At 41.6% G+C, this 22,950-nt stretch overlaps 1 protein-coding gene across 6 annotated transcripts; it reads left to right on the plus strand.

Moving 5' to 3' along the window:
- Nucleotides 1-2,916: 2,916 nt before the first annotated feature.
- LOC105704382 (guanine nucleotide-binding protein G(q) subunit alpha) lies at nt 2,917-19,536 on the plus strand (the record flags this gene model as incomplete). 6 transcript variants are annotated; one of them, XM_023433824.1, is given in 8 exon segments in its annotated part: nt 2,917-3,101; nt 3,175-3,329; nt 3,535-3,663; nt 4,779-4,907; nt 6,840-6,969; nt 7,034-7,187; nt 9,848-9,955; nt 16,556-19,536. In XM_023433824.1, coding segments are annotated over 8 exon segments (1,073 nt in total), but the record flags the coding sequence as incomplete, so codon positions are not given.
- Between the last annotated feature and the right edge of the window lie 3,414 nt (nt 19,537-22,950).

Raw genomic sequence — 22,950 nt, forward strand, 5'->3', positions numbered from 1 at the left:
TCAGGGTGTAACACAAGAAATACATGTTATCAAAGGTATAAACATCGTTTATTTCAAAGTATAAAGTTATAAACTGCTTGATAAGTGATTAGTATAGAGTTATAAACTATTTGGAAAAGGATAAGTAAATTTGATAGTCAATATACTTAGAAAGTATAGGTAGTCTGATTTATATTCACATCCATCCATCCATTCGTCCTTATATCCATTTATATAGAAAGTAAAGCCCTAATAGGAGATATGGTCCGCCTATCCCAGGTTTTTTCAAGTAGTCCATCTATCCCAATTGTCGGGGATAGATGGACCAGTTTCCCGTCCAGACAAACAACGCTACCGGCATGCCATTTTAGGTTAAGATTGTACTCAAGTATACACTTGAGTTATAGGATTGATCTTACGTCGAAATCATTTAAACTAACTTAACCACATATCAAATAAATCCAGTATAAAATATTTTTCAACTCACCAAAAGAAATAAACAAAGTTTTCTTCTAAAATACGCATGAAACTCATGAGCAAAACTAAGCGTGGTTCCGTCTACTCAAGAAGAACAACTTCAGACAACGACTGCAGCGCTGCTGTGACACCCCAGCCAAGTATTCGACTAGTCCGTCTATACCGGTGGTCCATATATCCCGGACTTACCCTATTTCATTTCGTTAGTCCTTACAACTTTTTCGGCCAAGTTAGAACTTTTTCGGCCAAGTTACAACTTTTTTGGCCAAGTCGATTCTTTCTCCGGCAAATCTCGGGTGGATAAATCTTCTCCAAGAAGTGTGCCCGGTGGCCGGAATCCATGGCCAGAGTTTTCCTTAATAATTCCTGAAAATTGTTGAATAATCCTGGGGTATTAGTTTTTTGGAATCCCGCTCGTAAGACGGCCGTGACGGTCAATCGAGATCGTAGTACGCCCGGCGGACGCGGGGGGGCCGGCCGCCTTTCATTCGTGCCTTCGCCGCGCGCTCCCCGCCGCGCCGCCTCTCTGCTTTCCCGAGTTTAAGGTGAAGTGAAATACCCTTCAAATCAGTCGATTCGAGTACAACACTTTTTTTTTAAGGGTATTAGACCTCCTGGAACCTGCTCGAATTTCTGGACAAACTTCCCAAAAGTTGGATATCAAGTAAAAAGCGAGGGTAGTCGTAAGTACCGATACTTAAGGTGAAGTGAAACACCCTTCAAATCAGTCGATTCGAGTACAACACTTTTTTTTAAGGGTATTAGACCAAACTGTCCGAAACTTTGACACATCGAAGAATTGTCCTGACACATTCAAAATTTGGATTTTTCAACACAATTTATTAACTCAGTCCAGACCAGAACCAAAATGGCGTCGATCTCTCATATTTCGATCAGTATAAAATTATCGAAGGCTCTGATATGAGAATCGGAAGGGTCAGGACAATTTTACGAGAATTTAGAACACTCTGGTAATCGATAAACTCGCATTTGAACGGGATAAAGGCAAAAAAAGTGTTGTATGCGCTTCTTTGCTAAAACGATGGGAATACAGGGTCTCGGAGTGAAAATTTAATTGACCTGGAAATCACAGATGGCGCAAGGGGTCCCTCCGCAGTCAATTAGTGCCCCAGAAAGCATGAATCCAGAGGATTTCTTGAGTTTTATTTGGATTTCTTTATAATTATTGTACGAAAACGACAGGTGGAATATGCCATTTGGTACAATACACAATATAATTCGACACAGCTGTCACTATAAAAACGAACGTAGGCATTTAGAAAAATCTTCTTGGGCGGTCATTTTCATATAAAAAAGTGCAACGACATAATTTCAATGCCTTTTAACTAGGAAGGAGGTGCTCGATCGAAAATCCCTCCCATATGAACACACGTCAACATTTTATCTTTAAAACGAGCACCCGTTGAGCTCGATCGGTTGAGAAATACGCTCAAAATCGTTGTCCCCGTGGAGGACCTTTTTCAGTATTTTCGAATTTCCCGCGAGGAACTTGGGCGTCCTTGGCAACCGTTGCCGACTCTACGTGCGGGCGGCCGGGGGTCACCCACGTTTCGGCGCCTAGTCCAGAGGCGTCTAGCCGTTGCGTGAGTCCTATACGTGCAAAATACCCAGACATTTTTCGCCCTTTGCTAAACACCGCCCATTATGCGTCGCGTCTCCCTCATCCGAGCGAGAAAGTACGTTTTGGTTACCTCCCACCGAATTCGATGCTAGTGCCATCTAGCGGTGGAAGTCATCGTCCCCACTTTGGTGGTGAACGCCGTTAAGACGCAGCTCCGAGCGAGCGGCAACTACCAATTACCGCTGCAATGGTTTAATCATTCTTTTGTGCATCGCATGAATGGCCAAGAGGCCATTAATTAATTAGAACCAATCCCGGACACGACCAAGTTTCTTAACACCCACGAAAACGGCGCCGCGTTTCGTTGAATTTCCTCCTCGAAAATGAGATCGAACGTTAGACCGTTCCGGAGATCAAAATTAGAGGTTCCGATTCTTGGAACGAAATGTAAAATTCCCGGATACAGGGATTCGACACTGCCATGTATTCGGGTGTAACGCTTTATGCACTACCGCCATCTTCGGTTGGAGTAAACCTTCTTCGCGAACTAAAATATTTGGCGGGCTATTCAAATTCATTTATTAAATANACTTGTAAAAATATTGCCACTAATCGAGATTAGGTTCACTCTGCTTCACTTGTCCCGACAATTTTCATGCGCATCTCCGCTGCGCATCCCGGAGTCTCTCGCTATTGGTTAGAATAAATTTTTCTCTGTTCTTCTCTTTCTATCAGACTGAAAAGTCCCGACACCAGCGCAGTCTTTGCTTGGAGTAGGTGAACTAACTTCAGCGTCACGCCTCTCCCACGAGGAGCGTCGACCCCCTGTCGGGGTCCATCTCGATTTCCAATCCTGACGATTTCCCTCTCGCTTCCAGGTACCGGTGAGTCGGGCAAGTCCACCTTCATCAAGCAGATGAGAATCATCCACGGCTCCGGGTACTCGGACGACGACAAGCGGGGCTTCATCAAGCTGGTGTACCAGAACATCTTCATGGCCATGCAGTCCATGATCCGCGCCATGGACCTCCTCAAGATCCAGTACGCGGAGTCCTCGAATATCGTGAGCGTCCACCTCCTTCTCCTCAGGACGTACCGGAACCCCCGCAACCGATAACGCCCTTCTCTTCTTTTAGGAAAAGGCAGAGCTCGTCCGAGGCGTGGACTTCGAGACCGTGACGACGTTCGAGAGCCCCTTCGTCGAGGCCATCAAGGACCTCTGGGCGGACGCGGGGATCCAGGAATGCTACGACCGCCGTCGAGAGTACCAGCTCACGGATTCCGCCAAATAGTGAGTCGATAACGTCGATACCGTCCTTACCGTCGATACCGTCTCGAGACACCCGAGGTCGGACCTCCACCCGGGAGAAAGGGCGACGAGAGCGGCGTTATGTTTGCACCGGTCGTGGACTCGGACGGCCTTAATTGTCGGGGACCTCGCGAGGCCGGGGCTCCAGAATTCTCTCGAATAGATGTTTTCTAGAACCATGTTGCAGCTACCTGATGGAGATAGACCGGGTGGCGGCCCCCGACTACCTCCCCACAGAACAGGACATTCTTCGCGTGAGAGTGCCGACCACTGGTATAATCGAGTATCCCTTTGACTTGGAAGAGATCCGGTTTAGGTATGTCCGACCGAGGGAGGAAGAAGAAGGCCGCTACTTGCATCCGACACTTGTCTCTGCATCGTCTAATGTGCCTGCAACTATGTCGTGGTCGCCATTACTAATTTCTCACCACTTTGTCCGTCGTTGTTTCTTGTCCTTGGCTCGGCCCCGGTTTACGTTCGGTCTACCTTCGGTCTACGTTTAACTTAAGGGGGTGTGAAAGTGGCGTCCGAAAGCTCAATCGTTCAGAAAACTTTTTTACGAATTGGGTGTCTCAAAGTCGTTTCATACTTTAAAACGTGAATATGGAGACCCTAAGGTAGGTTCTGAAACTCGTGAAATTTCATTTTTTATAAACTATTTTTAAAATATGTATAAAGAAATTTGAAAAGAATTGAAATTTCATGAGTTTCAGGACCTTCCTTATAGTCTCCCTATTCATGTTGTAAAGTTTTAAACCATTTAGTAAATCGAGTTGGGAGGAAAGCTTTATAAACAAAACCTCTTGACGCCACTTTCAGGTCCCCTTAAGGCGATGTCAAAGTGGCGTCATAGATCTCGTTTATGAAACATTCCTCCGAACGTAATGAACCGAATCATTTCAAACTTTACAATATGAATTAGACGCTATAAGGAAAGTGTTGACACTCATGAAATTTCAATTTTTATTAAAACACGTTGAACATGTATATAATCAAATATCGAAACAATTGAAATTTCATGAGTTTCAGGACCTTCCTTATACCTTCCCTATTCACGTTGTAAAGTTTCAAACTATTCGGTAAATCCAGTTGGGAGAAAAGTTTAATAAACAATACCTCTTCGACGCCACTTTCACGTCCCCTTAATCGGACTTATCTAGGGTCATTAACCGGTCCACTTTTTCTCTTATTCTCTTTCTTGTCATAGTAACGGGTACGTACGATTTTTCCGTATCCGATTGCAAATCGATTTCGAGGGATACGACGGAGATCGTGAGAAATTCGAGCCTCGTTTTTCCGCAATCTTTCCAGAGAAATTCAACGAAGCATGCATAACGTCGCATCGTGAGGTCGCCCTGCTCCTGAGAAACGCCCTTAATATATTTCTGCATGGCATGCACCGTCAAGACTGTGGCTTGGTTTGTTTTGCAGTTATCTTAGTGACCTAGAACGTATCGAAAAGTCCGACTTCCTCCCCACCGAGCAAGACATTCTTCGGGCTCGAGCTCCCACAACCGGAATTATAGAATACCCGTTTGACCTGGACTCCATCATCTTTAGGTACTAACACTCGTAAGATTACTGCGTTCACCCGGGACTAATTTAAGGTTTAGGGTGCAAAAAGAAAATGAGATCCTCGAGGACGGTCGGGTAAAAAGAGCTTAGCCTCTATTTATCTTTATGGTGTTACCTTAAGGTGAAGTGAAACACCCTTCAAATCAGTCCATTCTAATACAACACTTTTTTTTAAGGGTATTAGACCAAACTGTCCGAAACTTTGACACATTGTAGAATTGTCCTGATACATTGAAAATTTGGATTTTTCAACACAATTTTTTAACTCACTCCAGAACAGAACCAAAATGGCGTCGAGCTCTGATATTTCGATCGATATACAATTATAGAAGGCTCTGATATGAGAATCGAAAGGGTCAGGACAATTTTACGATAATTTAGAACACTCTGGTAATCGATAAACTCGAATTTGAACGGGATAAGGGCAAAAAAAGTGTTGTATGCGCTTCTTTGCTAAAACGATGGGAATACGAGGTCTCGGAGTGAAAATTTAATTGACCTGGAAATCACAGATGGCGCAGGGGGTCCCTCTGCAGTCAATTAGGGCCCCAGAAGGCATGAATCCAGATTTCTGGAGTTTTACTTCGATTTATTTATAATTATTGTACGAAAACGACAGGTGGAATATGTCATTTAGTAAAATACACTATATAATTCGACCCAGCTGTCAATATAAAAACGAACGTCGGCAACGTAGGCATTTAGAAAAATCTTTATCGACGTCGATCAAGTTCCTCGACGCGTTTCACTTCACCTTAATAATAAGTAGATGGAATAACGTATCCATCTTCTGTAACGTTAAGGTGAAGTGAAACCCCTTTCAAATCAGTCGATTCGAATACAACACTTTTTCTTAAGGGTATTAGACCAAACCGTCCGAAACTTTGACACATCTAAGAATTGTCCTGACACATTGAAAATTTGGATTTTTCAACCGAATTTTTTTACTCAGTCCAAACCAGAACCAAAATGGCGTCGAGCTCTCATATTTCGATCAACATACAATTATCGAAGGCTCTGATATGAGAATCGAAAGGGTCAGGACAATTTTACAACAATTTAGAACACTCTGGTAATCGATAAACTCGCATTTGAACGGGATAAAGGCAAAAAAAGTGTTGTATGCGCTTCTTTGCTAAAACGATGGGAATACGAGGTCTCGGAGTGAAAATTTAATTTACCTGGAAATCACAGATGGCGCAGGGGGTCCCTCTGCAGTCAATTAGGGCCCCAGAAAGCATGAATTCAGAGGATTTCTGGAGTTTTACTTCGATTTATTTATAATTATTGTACGAAAACGACAGGTGGAATATGCCATTTGATACAATACACAATATAATTCGACATAGCTGTCAATATAAAAACCAATGTCGGCAACGTAGGCATTTAGAAAAATCGTTATCGACGTCGATCAAGTTCCTCGACGTGTTTCACTTCACCTTAAAAAAAATTCGTGTGAACGCGTTGCATGCTATCGAAATTACCGACTCGATGGGATCAAAAGTTGAAATAATCATGGGAGATTATTTCATGATTAATCCCTTCTCTGTGATGTTTCTTACGATTCATTCGTGTTGAATGTTGCATGTCGAAATTACTAACGTCGATGGAATTAAATGTTGAAATTATTCCTGAGGATTCTTTTTTATTTTTATTTCTTTTCTTTTACTCGTCACGACGATTTAATCATCCTGCATGGATTATCATTTAGCTTGATTAAACCCTGGGCTCCTTTCCGACTGATACAGTCTCTCGATTGCAGATTTTTCTTAATCTCTTAAATTCTTTTTTTCTGGAATAAAATATAGTCATTATGATTGAAATTGTCTAAGAAATTATACGAGGAATTAGTAGGGGTTGCATTCTTGCGTTGTTAGTTAATGTTTATGTTGGAATTAACGTACATTCTGCTTTTAGGATGGTAGACGTCGGCGGACAAAGATCTGAAAGAAGAAAATGGATCCATTGTTTCGAGAACGTCACTTCCATTATATTTTTAGTAGCTTTAAGTGAATACGATCAAATTCTGTTTGAATCAGAGAATGAGGTGAGCATTGCATTTTTATTTCTTTTCTCGTGGGAGAATTTTTAATTCTTTTTCATTCTTACAGAATCGGATGGAAGAAAGTAAGGCGCTCTTCAAGACGATCATAACATATCCCTGGTTTCAACACTCCTCCGTTATTCTGTTCCTAAATAAGAAAGACCTGCTGGAGGAGAAAATTATGTACTCCCATCTGGTCGACTACTTCCCCGAATACGCCGGTGAGTTTTTTTTGGTAGCCGTTAAAAATTAAGACTAAGAGATATTTTTAACTAAAAAAGAATCCTAGACACCCCTTTGACGACCCAGAAATTTCCTTCGTTAGTATACGTCGGTACATGGTCAAGTTTTGTGGTGTAGGCCCTAAACAGCAGGATGTACCAGCCAGAGAGTTCATCTTAAAGGTGTACCTCAGAGAAAATCCTGATCCAGACCGAATGTGTTACTCTCACTTCACCTGCGCGACAGGTCTGTTTAAAAAATGTACCACGGAGCTAAACTCGTAGATGTAATTATGCTATTGCGCCTCTCTGTGATCCTAACAATAAAACATTCCCAAGTGTCCGCCCCCGATCTTATTGATTCCCATATATGTTGAAGAACACAAAAATCTAAGAGACAGGTGTTTTTTTTATATCTGCAATGGTCCACATTTAAGGGGCGTAACAACCCCCCAAAGTTTGGCGAAAATTCAGTTTTTATAATAATTTTCCTAGAAGCAGTGGAGGGATTTCGACGAAACTTGGTATAAACGTATTCTGTATAAGGACGGTGAAAACACAATATTGTCCAGCAATGTTACACCCCCCCAAGGGGGTGAACTACCCTTCAGGCGACATTTTTTTGTAATATCTAATAAACAAGCACTCCTACTTACGTCCCACTTACGCGATGTGATTGCTCACAAAAAATGAAGAATCCGTGTTTTTTGCTTTTTACCAATAAACATTTACACATCGGTTGTAAACAATGAATGGAGGTGGTATACGGGTATATTCCGAGTAGCTTTATTGGGTTATATCGTGACCAATTCATTGTACATAAATCTTGTGAACGTGCTAATTCCTCAAAATGTCGTTGGTTTTCATAACATGCAATTATTTACGAATATCGCTAACTCTATTATCGTAAAAACGGTAAAAATCCAATTTTACCGTTTCACCAAGGAGATTGTATTCCTAGTTGGAAACGGGTGATGACTGCGTCATCGGATCTGTTGCGAAACTATTTTAGTCTCTTAAACTTGTTTTCAAATTTATTTATAAATAATTGCATGCTATGAAAAACAAGGACATTTTGAGGAATTAGCACGTTCACAAGATTTATGTACAATGAATCGGTCACGATATAATCCAATATACCTAGTCGAAATATACCCGTATACCACCTACATTCATTGTTTACAACCGATGTGTAAATGTTTATTGGCAAAAAGCAAAAAACACGTATTTCTTCATTTTTTGTGAGCAATCACATGGCGTAAGTGGAACTTAAGTAGGAGTGCTCGTTTAATAAATATTACAAAAAAATGTCGCCTGAAGGATAGTTCACCCCCTTGGGGGGTTGTAGCATTGCTGGACAATATTGTGTTTTCACCGTCCTTATACAGAATACGTATATACCAAGTCTCGTCGAAATCCCTCCACTGCTCCTACGAAAATTATTATAAAAATCCAATTTTCCCCAAACTTTGGGGGGTTGTCTCACCCCTTAAATGCGGACCATTGCAGATATAAAAAAACACGTGTCTCTTAGATTTCTGTGTTCTTCAACGTGTATGAAAATCAATGAGATCGGGGGCCGACACTTGGGAATGCTTGTAAGTAATTTTGCCAGTCGCGTGTTACCTATCCAGTTACGCGTTGTAATCTATGCATAGGCATCGACCAAACATTTTCCTAGTTGGAGGATTTACCGAGCTACTTCCAGTTATGCAAGGGACGAAGCTCGTTAACAGGGCCACGAAAAGGTTTCCCTGATTAGTGCTGGTTTCTAATTCAATAAGTTGTCCTTGGAGCATATATTGGATTTAGTCGGAGGTACGATGTTCCCCTAGAGGTCGGTCCCCCTCCCGTTGCTAGTATTATTCGATGTATGTAAAGCTGGAATTGCCACTTTAGCACAATTAAATAAAATTTATTGTTAATTCATTGCTATTTTATTGCACAAGAGAAGAATTTTTTCCTCTTATACTTTTCCGAAAAATGGCGGCGACGTCAGCTTTATATAAACCTAACACTGCCAGAATAAAAAAACAATTATTAAGTAAATATTCATCGATGAATTATATACCAGAATTTATTGCTAATTAATTGCTCGCGGAAAAACCAAATTTCAATTTCTTTCCTCACCCCTAGGGATGATCGCAGGACAGAAACATGAAAAACATGGAAGAATCGAACTATTTGTTCACGTGGGAATTAATCGCTAATTAATGTAGCTTTGAAAATTGTATTTTTACAAAGATATTCATCAGCACTAGGGTTGGCGATTCACCCCTTTAGGGGTGAGGAAAAAAATTGAAATTTGGTTATTTCTGCGAGCAATTAATTAGCAATAAATTCTTGCATATAATTCCTCGATGAACATTTACTTAATAATTGTTTATTATTGTGGCAGTGCTAGCTTTATATAAAGCTGACATCGCCACCATTTTTCGGCAAAGTATAGGAGCAACAAATTGTTTCCTTGTGCAATAAAATAGCAAGAAATTTTATTGAATTGTGCTAAAGTGGCAAATCCAGCATTATATGCATTATTATTCGGGCACCTGATCCCCTTAGCTCGGCCAAAAAAAAAAAAGAAAAGAAATTGTAAAGAAAAATCCAAGAGCACGTAGAAGTAACCCTACCTGTAAATCCGCTTGCTGTATATTCCACAGGCCCACAGAGGGATGCCTTAACAGCTAGAGAATTCATTCTGAGGATGTTCGTTGACTTGAATCCGGATTCCGAGAAGATTATTTATTCCCACTTCACGTGTGCCACAGGTAGGCTTTTTAGCGCGTCCGCTTATTGGCTGTAATTATGCACGAGGTGCTTTTACTGGGCATGCTTTACGCCTTTTTTTTTTCTCTCTCTCCCTTTGCTTCCCTTGGTTGGATTCGAGGTACTCTCGGTTTGTGTTTACATCGAGGTAAACCAATCGAAACGCGTGCCCATTACAAGGGACAATTGAGCCGCTCAGTGCACACATTAACTCCATAAAAGAAAAAGTTGAGAAATGCGATGAAGTAATGTAGATTCTTTTTTAAAACTCCTATTATAATATAACTTCAAATATATAATGTAGAATACATAAATACAGTTATAGTTTTCATCTAACGGTATATAAAATTAATAAGAAAGAATAGCGAAAAAATAATCGTCTGCATTTTATATCGAGAAATGTTTTTGCAGGTATTAAATATCCTCCCCTATTCCTGTATGCCGAACCTTTTGTTCCGTTATGCTTTTGTAAATTTCGTGCCCATTTGTCAGGATTAGGACTTCTTTTCCTCCCAATCGATGGGTTTGTTGGGGGATTTGTACCGTTGCAATCGGATGAATCCGAGAAACGCGATAAACGTCTTCTTGCACCAGACTTTCTGCTGATAAATCGTATCGAAGAATCATCCCTGCTTTCCACATCCACATTGTTATTAGTTTCACTCATCTTGATTATAACGGTATAATATTTAGTTCTTTAAAAACAATCAGGGAGTAAGGTTGAAAAGAGCAAAAAATATGTAGTCCGTGTAATATTGGTGAAGTATACGGTAACATTCAGCGTGAGAGATCACTGTTATACCAACTACCGTCTGCATTGCGCTTCTTTCTATCCGTTTGCTGATGGGATTTTATTACTCATATTGTTGAAAGGGGGAAAGCATCTTCGGCTGTTAAAAAAAAAAGCGTCGATGTACGGCCGCAACAGATAATCCAATAATACTATACTGCCAGGTATTCGTCTACGATTTACATTAGAGTATGGAGCTAATCAAAATGGCTTCTGAAATAAATTACTTATTATTCAATGCCCAAAAAAATTTCGCCGTTTAATGGTGTCAATCTCTATTACTCAGGAAAGATATTATAAATGTAAAAAGTTATGACTATACCAAGTGCTTTGACACCTAAATTTAAGATTTTTCAAAAAGTGGAGTTAGTCGATGTGTGCACTGAGCGGCTCAATTGAGAGCCGAGCAAGTGCCAAGCATTTCAATTGATTTCTCTCGATTAAAAATGGAGATGTGTTTATTAACGAGTTAACTTGTTAATTATATTGCATGCTGCATGTGTGGGACCGCTTATCAGACACGGAGAATATCAAGCTCGTGTTTTGCGCCGTGAAGGACACTATCATGCAGAGCGCTCTCAAGGAGTTCAATCTCGCCTAATGGCGGAGTTTTTTCCCCTTTTTTCCCCGTTTTTCTTTTCACGAGGATTATCCGCGGTTTTTGCGATCGAGTAACAGATTTCAAGACAGGGATTCGGGTACTTGACTCGTTACGATAAGTCTGACGGGTTAAGGTGAAGTGAAACACGTCGAGGAACCTGATCGACGTCGATAAAGGAGATTTTTCTAAATGCCTACGTTGCCGACGTTGGTTTTTATATTGACAGCTATGTCCAATTATATTAGGTATTGTACCAAATGGCGTACTCCACCTGTCGTTTTCCTACAATAATTATAAAGAAATCCAAGTAAAACTTCAGAAATCCTCTGGATTCGTGCTTTCTGGGGCCTTAATTGACTGCAGAGGGACCCCCTGCGCCATCTGTGATTTCCAGGTCAATTAAATTTTCACTCCGAGACCTCGTATTACCATCGTTTTGGTATACAAGCGCATACAACACTTTTTTTGCCTTTATCCCGTTCAAATGCGAGTTTATCGATTACCAGAGTGTTCGAAATTGCCGTAAAATTGTCCTGACCCATTCAATTCTCATATCAGAGCCTTCAATAATTGTAGATTGATCGAAATATGAGAGCTCGACGCCATTTTGGTTCAGTTCTGGGCTGAATTAAAAAATTTGTTTATAAAATCCAAATTTTGTATGTGTCAGGACAATTCTTAGATGATCAGGAGTGACGTGTCAAAGTTTCGGACAGTTTGGTCTAATACCCTTAAGGTGAAGTGAAACCCCCTTCAAATCAGTCGATGCGAATATAACACTTTTTTTTAAGGGTATTGGACCAAATTGTCCGAAACTTTGACACATCGCTCCTGATCATCTAAGAGTTGTCTTGACACATTCAAAATTTGGATTTTTTAACGAAATTTTGTATGCCAGACATTTTTTATACCAGAACCAAGATGGCGTCAAGCCCTCATATTTCAATGGATATATAATTATCGAAGGCTCTAATATGAGAATCGAAAGGGTCAGGACAAGTTTACGACAATTTAGAACACTCTGGTAATCGATAAACTCGCATTTGAACGGGATAAGGGCAAAAAAAGTGTTGTATACGCTTCTATGCCAAAACCATGGTAATACGAGGTCTCGGAGTGAAAATTTAATTGACCTGGAAATCACAGATGGCGCAGGGGGTCCCTCTGCAGTCAATTAAGGCCCCAGAAAGCATGAATCCAGAGGATTTCTGGAGTTTTACTTCGATTTTTTTATAATTATTGTACGAGAACGACAGGTGGAGTACGCCATTTGGTACAATACCCAATATAATTCGACCTAGCTGTCGATATAAAAACCAACGTCGGCAACGTAGGCATTAAGAAAGACCTTTATCGACGTTGTTCCTCGACGTGTTTCACTTCACCTTAAAAAGAAGTGCTGTATTCGAATCGACTGATTTGAAAGGGGTTTCACTTCACCTTAATCCGAGCGGATCGACGTCATTGTTATACCGATGGATGCTGCGTAAGAACTCGATTTAATTGTAGGAATTGCAAGTCGCTACGATTTATCGTTACTCCTTCAGCCATCTGGAGACCAATTGGCTCGGGTCACTCGCAACTTCCTTTTTTCTTTCCGAGCCCACGTCGAGGGTGACCGGTAACGTAATTGCATCTCGCATGGTCACCGGAGACAATATTATGTTTTGCACAAAAACCCAGACGATTTTTTAGTCGAAACGCGACTCTCTGACGGGGAACTTTTGTACGCTGCAGGGCCGGCTATGACATTAAGGCGATATGAAAGTGGCGTGCGAGGAGTCATAAACAAATGACACATCATTCTTTTCCCAAACCGACGATCCAAGCACAGTTTAATTATTAATGTTTAACCCTCTGTAAGTCTCCATACCCTTGTTGATATTTGTGCCCATAATTATGAAAGTGGTCTAAGTAATATATTTCTTGTTTCGAGATATTTAATGCATTGCATTTGAATAAANATATTTTTTAAAATGTTTCTGACAAACTGGAGGGATGTATGGTAATAAACACATAATATCTTTGTTTTAAAGAAGTATTACGTGGTCGTATAATATATGCAAATCATATCATATCTGAATAATAATTAACGTATTCACATAATAAGTACGTTGTCATTAACGTAAGTTAGGTAACTGAACCGCTATCTGTTGACATAGTGGAAAAATATATAAATTATTTTTCCGCCAATAATTAGTTCGGAAGAGCCCAACTGAATTAATGCACTTTCAAAATAGAACTAAATGAATTCCATATATTGTTAGGTAGACCGAAAAGTATTGTCGTTTCTGTTATCGTTTGATTGTCATTTGTCGGCTTATCGTGTAGTTCAAAAACCCGCCAAGGAGGGCCACGTGCTATTTTAAGGTTATGTTTATATCATTTCTTTAAACTTTTGACTTAGACCACTTTCATAATTAACACTAAATGAATTCCATATAATATTGAAATTACAGTCACTATCTAATGGTTCATTTTTGACAATATCGCAAAAAATTACATTGAATTAATTTAGTTTAAAATAATATGGGGTAAAATAACTGATAAACTCATTTTTTTTTAATTTTGACTTAGACCACTCATAATTATGGGCTCATTTCTTCTCTTCGATTTTTCCAGCGAGACTTAACGTAGCACCTCATTATTCTCGGTAAATTTATAAACTATAATAATTGCATTACAGAGGGTTAAACAATGTCGTACAGTCGATGGCCGATTAATTACCTGCGGGATTTAAATTTTCAGGATTAGTTTACAGAAACGTTTTTTAGGAATTTCCTGACAGGTGTAGCGTTAAATGGGATTCATTTTTTTAAGCACTCCATCGGGAGAAATAATTCCGGCGCGACGTAAAAAAAAAGAAAAAAAAATACTAGAAGAGCAAGGAGTAAATCTGTAAATGTTCAATTACAAGAGCATGGAATTACGAGGGATGTGAATCGTGTAATTAATTAATTGGCAACCGTCTGTACCCGTTACACCTGTTTGCTCGGGGGTGCGTGTTCGCTCTAGATTCGCGAATGACTCGTGCACTGCCTTAAGGGACTGTCCGTCGAATTAAACCGCGTATTAAAATGGATCTCCTATCAGAGGAAAATAAATATGCTTTATAGGACGACATGGCATTTGTGTTCAGTAGAATCGTCCTTTTGAAGCCTCGACTGCCACCCATCCTGTAAATCCTGTTTAAGGTGAAGTGAAACATCCTTCTAATCAGTCGATTCGAATACAACACTTTTTTTTAAGGGTATTAGACCAAACCGTCCGAAACTTTGACACATCCTGATCATCTAAGAATTGTCCTGACACATTGAAAATTTGGATTTTTCCAAACAATTTTTTTACTCAGCCTAGACCAGAAACAAAATGGCGGCGAGCTCTCATATTTCGATCAGTATACAATTATCGAAGGCTCTGATATGAGAATTGAAAAGGGTCAGGACAATTTTACGACAATTTAGAACACTCTGGTAGTCGATAAACTCGTATTTGAACGGGATAAAGGCAAAAAAAGTCTTGTATGCGCTTCTATACCAAAGCATTCAAATTCGAGTTTATCGATTACCAGAGTGTTCTAAATTGTCGTAAAATTGTCCTGACCCTTTCGATTCTCATATCAGAGCCTTCAATAATTGTATATCGATTGAAATATGAGAGCTCGACGCCATTTTGGTTCTGGTCTGGGCTGAATTAAAAAATTTGTTTACAAAATCCAAATTTTGTATGTGTCAGGACAATTCTTAGATGATCAGGACTGATGTGTGTCAAAGTTTCGGACAGTTTGGTCTAATACCCTTAAAAAAAAGTGTTGTATTTCAATCGACTGATTTGAAGGGTGTTTCACTTCACCTTAAGTATTGGTACTTACGACTCCCCTCGCTTTTTACTTGATATCGAACTTTTGGGAAGTTTGTCCAGAAATTCGAGCGGGTTCCAGGAGGTCTAATACCCTTAAAAAAAAGTGTTGTATTCCAATCGACTGATTTGAAGGGTGTTTCACTTCATCTTAACCCTTGAATTAAACCAGACGACTAGTACAACTAAATTAGACGTCAATGGACAGATTCGCGATGGGTGGCGATTTTTGTTTTCTCTGCACCTTTTGCATGCAAACTATATGGGAGAAAAATTAAGGTGGATGGAAAGGAAGGGTAAGTCGAGTTCCTAGCAAGGTACACGATGAGGCCCTTTTCGTGCGACCTTAACCCTTTAATTAATCTAGACGACTAATTTCGACGTCAATGGACATATTCGCGATGGGTGGCGATTTTTGTTTCTCTGCACCTTTTTGCATGCAAACTATATGGGAGAAAAATCCAGGTGGATGGAAAGGAAGGGTAAGTCGAGTTCATGTCAAGGTACGCGATGAGGCCCTTTTCACTTCACCTTAACCCTTGAATTAAACCAGACGACTAGTACGACTAATTTAGAGGTCAATGGACAGATTCGCGATGGGTGGCGATTTTTGTTTTCTCTGCACCTTTTTGCATGCAAACTATAATGGAGAAAAATCAAGGTGGATGGAAAGGAAGGGTAAGTCGAGTTCATGTCAAGGTACGCGATGAGGCCCTTTTCACTTCACCTTAACCCTTGAATTAAACCAGACGACTAGTACGACTAATTTAGAGGTCAATGGACAGATTCGCGATGGGTGGCGATTTTTGTTTTCTCTGCACCTTTTTGCATGCAAACTATAATGGAGAAAAATCAAGGTGGATGGAAAGGAAGGGTAAGTCGAGTTCATGTCAAGGTACGCGATGAGGCCCTTTTCACTTCACCTTAACCCTTGAATTAAACCAGACGACTAGTACGACTAATTTAGAGGTCAATGGACAGATTCGCGATGGGTGGCGATTTTTGTTTTCTCTGCACCTTTTTGCATGCAAACTATAATGGAGAAAAATCAAGGTGGATGGAAAGGAAGGGTAAGTCGAGTTCATGTCAAGGTACGCGATGAGGCCCTTTTCACTTCACCTTAACCCTTGAATTAAACCAGACGACTAGTACGACTAATTTAAACATCAATGGACGTATTCGCGATGGGTGGCGATTTTTGTTTCTCTGCACCTTTTTGCATGCAAACTATATGTGGAGAAAAATCAAGGTGGATGGAGAGGAAGGGTAAGTCGAGTTCCTAGCAAGGTACACGATGAGGCCCTTTTCGCACGACCTTAACCCTTTAATTAAACCAGACGACCTTTTCCCCAGACACGGAGAACATCAGATTCGTGTTCGCGGCTGTGAAGGACACGATTCTGCAGTCCAACCTAAGGGAGTACAACCTGGTGTAGAGAAGATCTCTTCCGCAAGGGCAACGATGGATGCGGCCGCTCCCGGTGGAGACCTTCCTCGAGGGGATCGCCGGGACGAAGCAACGGCCGAGCTTCCGCACGAGGTTGGAGGAGAAGAAGGAGAAGAAGGATCTTCGGGGTCCCAGGGATTTCTTTCGACGAGGAGGAGGAGGCGGTTGGCACGCCTGCTCCCGAGTCGCGCGAGTGTACCAACCTTAGCTAGAATAATTACCCAATTACGGGGGAAAGATTTTTCCGGCGAGAAAACGAGCAAGGACCTAAAATATCCGAGCGTCCCGCGTTCTTTCCTACCCTCTTCACCGGCTCGATATATGTGCATATATATACACACACACATATATATACATATATGCATATACATGTTTGTGTATATACATATAGGATACACAACGTCCGATTTAGTTTCGTACTCTTTGTTGAATTTGTTACCTTTTTATATAGCTCAGCTTAGGGTCGATCGAGCTCGGCCGACCGCGACGCCCGATTTTTTTACTATACGACGCGACGAGGGGGAGACGCGAAGAAAATGAAAACGGATAAACAAAAAAAAAATTATTAAGTACGTCGAGGAATTAACCAGTTAGCTGTGGTGCCCCCTTTTGCGAGCGAGTACCTATATGGATATGTTTTGTTTATCTCAGAAATTTAAATTTAAATACCCAATGGTCCCTACTTTATACGCATGACGAGTAACTCGTCAATCACAGAGTAGATGTCGCTGTTAAGATACTGGATCAAAAGGATGGGTTTATTTTCTAAAATTCACACTTTTATTACTAATGTATATTTATTTGGCCAACTTAAACATATATTACGTACTTATTGGACGAAAAACCCAAGAGAAATTAAATGCATATGATGGCAAGAATTTAAATTCCTACCGTGGCGTGGTATTCGGCAAAACAGGGTGTTACACATAATGGGACTTTGCAAAGGGAAAATACGATGCAATAGTGTCCTCAAGAAATTCCAGCAAAAAATTCACTCGCGATAACGTTGCATTATTTTTCTTGTATAATATATATGAATTCAAAGAACTAATATCTAATAGATGGCAAGCTGTTTCAGCCGGTGCACACGGGGCGCATGAGTTTACCTCAAATTATTTATATTTTTTATTCCGTTGTTTTATTCCGGCCTGGCCTCAAAATATTCCAAACATCTTGAAATTTGAGAATATGTTTTGTTTATCTCAAAAATTAAATTTTAAATAGCCAATGGTCCCTACTTTATACGCATGACGAGTATACTCGTCGATACACAAAATCGTGCCACTTCTCCATGACGAGTATACTCGTCAATCACAGTTAACTGGTTAAGGAATTAAGGAATACCACGAACGACGAAGAGAAACGATCGCCCTATGCGCGAAAGTCAAGCCGAGAGATCTCAGCGAGGTGTGTACGCGTGTGAGTAGATTTGTGCGAGTATGAGTGAGGAGAGAGAGCGAGAAAGAGAGGGTGCAAGAGCAGGGGGTCGGTTTAGTACCACGCGTCTCCACCAGGCGCGAAGCGAGCGCTCTCGTCGAGGATACGGAATCGACCCCCTAGGGGTCTGCTTCTAGGAGAAGAGGACGAGCGCGATCCGACCTCTTCCTCTCCAAGGTCCTTTGTCCTTATTTCGTCCTGCGATCCGCAGACCTGCGTCCTGTCCGCAAATTGTCACGATGCGGATATTTCAAATGAGAAATAGGAGTCGAATACGGTGGCATCGTGGAACGAAACATCCTCTCCCTTTCCAGAAAACGAAGCCATTTTGTGCGACGGATTTCCGCTTCAAAATGTCACTAGCTTTTTCTTTTTTTTTTTTTTCCAAAGTGAAGGCGCTGCCCTTTTATTTTCCTGCCGGGTATTCTTTGATTCCAACGATCTTGATTTTTTGTCGAGCATGTAATGGAGATACACTCTGGCATCGTGAAACGAAACATCCTCTCCCTTTTCAGAAAACGAAGCCATTTCGTGCGACGGATGTCCGCTTCAAAATGTCACTAGCTTTTTCTTTTTTTTTTTTCTTCCAAAGTTTGGACGCTGCCCTTTTATTTTCCTGCCGGGTATTCTTTGATTCCAACGATCTTGATTTTTTGTCGAGCATGTAATCGAGATACACTCTTTTTAGAGTGTATCTCGTCGCAAAAGAAAGGCTGATTCTTGTCCCTTTCCCGTTCCCCGAGATGGATATGGAGGATCGACTCGTCCCCAGGTTACCGGGAAGTGGCATCGCTTGTATCTACCTTAGGGCGCACCCCGACCGACGCGAGTGCTTCCTGGAGGACGCGGACAGGCCGCGGAATCGACGGCGAGGCCCTCGCGGCCGCCGGGGTGCGGACGAACCGCTCACTGCCCGCGCTGCCCGCTTCCCGCACTCTCCGGTCGTCCTCGTCCTCGAGAACCGACTCGCGAGGGAGAAAGTCGTCGTTCTTGGAAACCGACCCGCTAAGGATGAGGGCACGTAAAATTAGAAGTCGACCTCGAAAATCGCTCGCGACTGGTAAGGGCGTCGCTTGTACACGAATCTTCGATCATCGACTCGTAAGCGATAAGGACGTCACTTGTACGTACATTTTTAGCCCCGTCCAAGGAAACCGACGCGTGAGTCGTAAGGACGGCATTTATACATCAATTCTTAGACATCGTTCTCGAAAAATCGACCCGCGATAAGGACGTCGACTTATACGTTAATCGGACCCTCGAGGCGCCCCTTAGATCGAACCGAAATCTGAAGGTGGCGCCACTCGGCGGGAGGAATTGAAGTTATGGACTTTACCGACTTAGCGGCGTTCACCACCAAAGCGGGTACGGACTTCCACCGCTAGATGGCGTTAGCATCGAATCCGGTGGGAGGTAACCCAAACGTACTTTCTCGCTCGGATGAGGGAGACGCGACGCATAATGGGCGGTGTTTAGCAACGGGCGAAAAATGCGTGGGTATTTTGCACGTATAGGACTCACGCAACGGCTAGACGCCTCTGGACTAGGCGCCGAAACGTGGGTGACCCCCGGCCGCCCGCACGTAGAGTCGGCAACGGTTNTACTTTAACACTAGATTGCCGGATGCTGGGTATATACCTATTTTTCATGAAATTAGTCAATTTGACTCAACATCAAAATTGCTGGTATAGGGAATTTTTCATTCCCCCCTACTTTAACACTAGATTGCCGGATGTTGGGTATATACCTATTTTTCATGAAATTAGTCAATTTGACTCAAACATCAAAATTGCTGGTCTAGGGCATTTTTCATTCTCCCCTACATTAACATTAGATTGCCGGATGCTGGGTATATACCTATTTTTCATGAAATTAGTCAATTTGACTCAAACATCAAAATTGCTGGTCTAGGGAATTCTTCATTCCCCCCTACTTAGATTGATCAATTTGACTCAACATCAAAATTGCTGGTCTAGGGAATTCTTCATTACCCCCTACTTTAATTCCTACGTACCGAAAAGATGCCCAGAGACTTTCCTTATTTATACGTTTTATTTCTTCCGTGGACGCGTAGGGTTGTATGCGTAGATTGGCATTAAATGCGCCGTTTAGTTGGTACCCTGATTTATTTGGTACACCAAGGTCTCTCTGGTTACATGCAGAATGAATTCCCGGTGTAAACCTAAATTCATCGGATTTACCCATAAACCCCTGAAATCTGGCAACACCGCGGCGCTCCTAGTGCATCGCTTAGTGCAGGTGCGGCGTCCCCCGGGTCGAGACACGACACTGCGCGTGCGCCGAGGAGGGGCAGCATATAATGTCATACCTACTTCGGTTGGAAAACACTGAATTTATATGGAAAAAAATATAAATACATTGCATAAAGTATAACGTTAAGTGATAACAAGAATAATATTGAATAATAATACTGCTTGGTTTTCATTGTGAGTGCGTCCGAGAGAGAAAGAGATAGAGCGAGAGGGGCGGAACATGATTAACGCGCGTGCGCACAAGAGGCCAGAACGTGACCTCGAGTTTCCGTATAATAAAAAATATTAGAGAGAAAAGGATTAAGAAAAGGGAAAAAAATATTATTAAATACCGCGCATACCGACGATGCGTTTTACGTACGTTTTAACGAAGGACATCTTTGGACGTCCCGGCGCACCGTCGCCAGAGTGAGAGAGCGAGTGAGAGAAGAGATACCCTGTATCGGGCGAGGGAGAGAGAGAGAGAGAGGGAGCGAGGGGAACGGGCGTGAGTGAGAGCGAGAGGTGCGACCGAGAATTACGAGAACGAGCGAACGACGCGATTTGTGGCTATAGATCATTTGTAAATCATTTCTTGTCGAGGAAGTATACATTTCTTTTCTGAGAGCATCAAATACGTTGGGTATTCTTTCTGTGTGTATAAAATGTAAACACCTACGACGCGACACCCAAGATGAATGATCAATGTTTCTAACTTATTTATAATAAATAATATACATTAATGATAAAAATAAACGCCGTTTGAGACAGTAGACAACGACGCGCGACGCATCGTTCCTTTCGCCATCGATCCTGCATCCATTCTTGCTTACTCTTCCTCTTTACCTCCCATTCTTCACCTTAAAAATTGTCATGACACATACAAAATTTGGATTTTGTAAACAAATTTTTTTATTCAGCCCAGACCAGAACCAAAATGGCGTCGAGCTCTCATATTTCGATCGATATACAATTATCGAAGGCTCTGATATGAGAATTGAAAGGGTCAGGACAATTTTATGACAATTTAGAACACTCCGGTAATCGATAAACTCGCATTTGAACGGGATAATAATACACCATGTATGTAAGGAAGGCATTCATGTCCGCCACTGTACAATGGACTCCATCTCTCCATAATTTTCATTAATTGTTTTTGTTTATAAATATTTATTTTCTTTAGGAAAATCCATTCTGCCCCTCGAGCGATTCGAATTTCGCGCTGCGCCCGCCGCTAGTACGCTACGCCGCCGGAGAGGGCAGTGCGGACCAGGAGGAAACCATCGATGGAGTCCAGTGTACCAGAGATGAGCATAAGTTCTCGAGCTCGTTTTTTACGTTACGTTTACGTTACCACCACTAGGCTGCACCATGTACACGAGGAAGCCATCCATGACTGCCAGTGCCGATGGTCATGAATGGCTTCCTCGTGTACATGGCGCAGCCTGGTGGCGGTAACGTAAACGTAACGTAAAAAACGAGCTCGAGAACTTAAGTACTTGCGGTACCTGATGTATAATAAACTGTAAAATAATTAATGTAATAAAGCAACTTATTGAACGATCACAATGAGTACGTTTAATTAGACGAGCATGTCTAGCAAACCCTCTAATCGCCTATTCTTGATCCTTGAAAATCACTCGTAGATCTAAGGCACGAAACTTGGTGCCACCTCCTCCGTTGTCCTATGATCCTGTTAGAAATCGCCAGAGATGAAACAGAATTCCGTGCCACCTCCTCGATTGTCCTATGATCCTGTTACAAATCGCCAGAGATGAAACAGAATTCCGTGCCACCTCCTCGGTTATCCTATGTTCCTGTTAGAAATCGAAAATTTCAACCCCTAAAATTTTTGCTCGGGAGACACTCGGTGCCACCTCCTCGGTTATCCTATGTTCCTGTTAGAAATCGAAAATTTCAACCCCTAAAATCGTTGCCCGGGAGAATTCCGTGCCACCTCCTTGGTCATTCTATGTTCCTATTACAAATCGCCTGAGATGGAATAGGATGGATCGGACAACCGAGGAGGTGGCACAGAGTTTCGTATCACCTCCTCGGTTGTTCTATGATCCTATTCCATCTCTGGCAATTTGTAACAGGAACATAGAATAACCAAGGAGGTGGCACGGAATTCTCCCGGACAAAAATTTTAGGGGTTGAAATTTCCGATTTCTAATAGGATCATAGGATAACCGAGGAGGTGGCACAGTGTTTATCCCAAGGAAAAATATTAGGGGTTGAAATTTCCGATTTCTAACAGGATCATAGGACAACCGAGGAGGTGGCACCGAGTTTCGTGCCTTAGATTTACGAGTGATTTTCAAGGATCAGGAATATTCGATTAGAGGGTTTGCTAGACATGCCCGTCTAATTAAACGTACTCATTATGATCGTTCAATAACTTGCTTTATTACATTAATTATTTTACAGTTCATCATACATCAGGCACCGCAAGTACATAAGTTCTCGAGCTCGTTTTTTACGTTACGTTTAGATTACTACCACCAGGCTGCGCCACGTGCACGAGGAAGCCATTCATTACCGCCAGCATGTTGTTGCGACCTTCCTATAATTAACTAACGATTCACTGGGCGTAAATTATTGACAGGTTA

Source organism: Orussus abietinus, unplaced genomic scaffold (assembly GCF_000612105.2).
Source record: "Orussus abietinus isolate OABI.00-Male unplaced genomic scaffold, Oabi_2.0 scaffold573, whole genome shotgun sequence".
NCBI lineage: Eukaryota > Metazoa > Arthropoda > Insecta > Hymenoptera > Orussidae > Orussus > Orussus abietinus.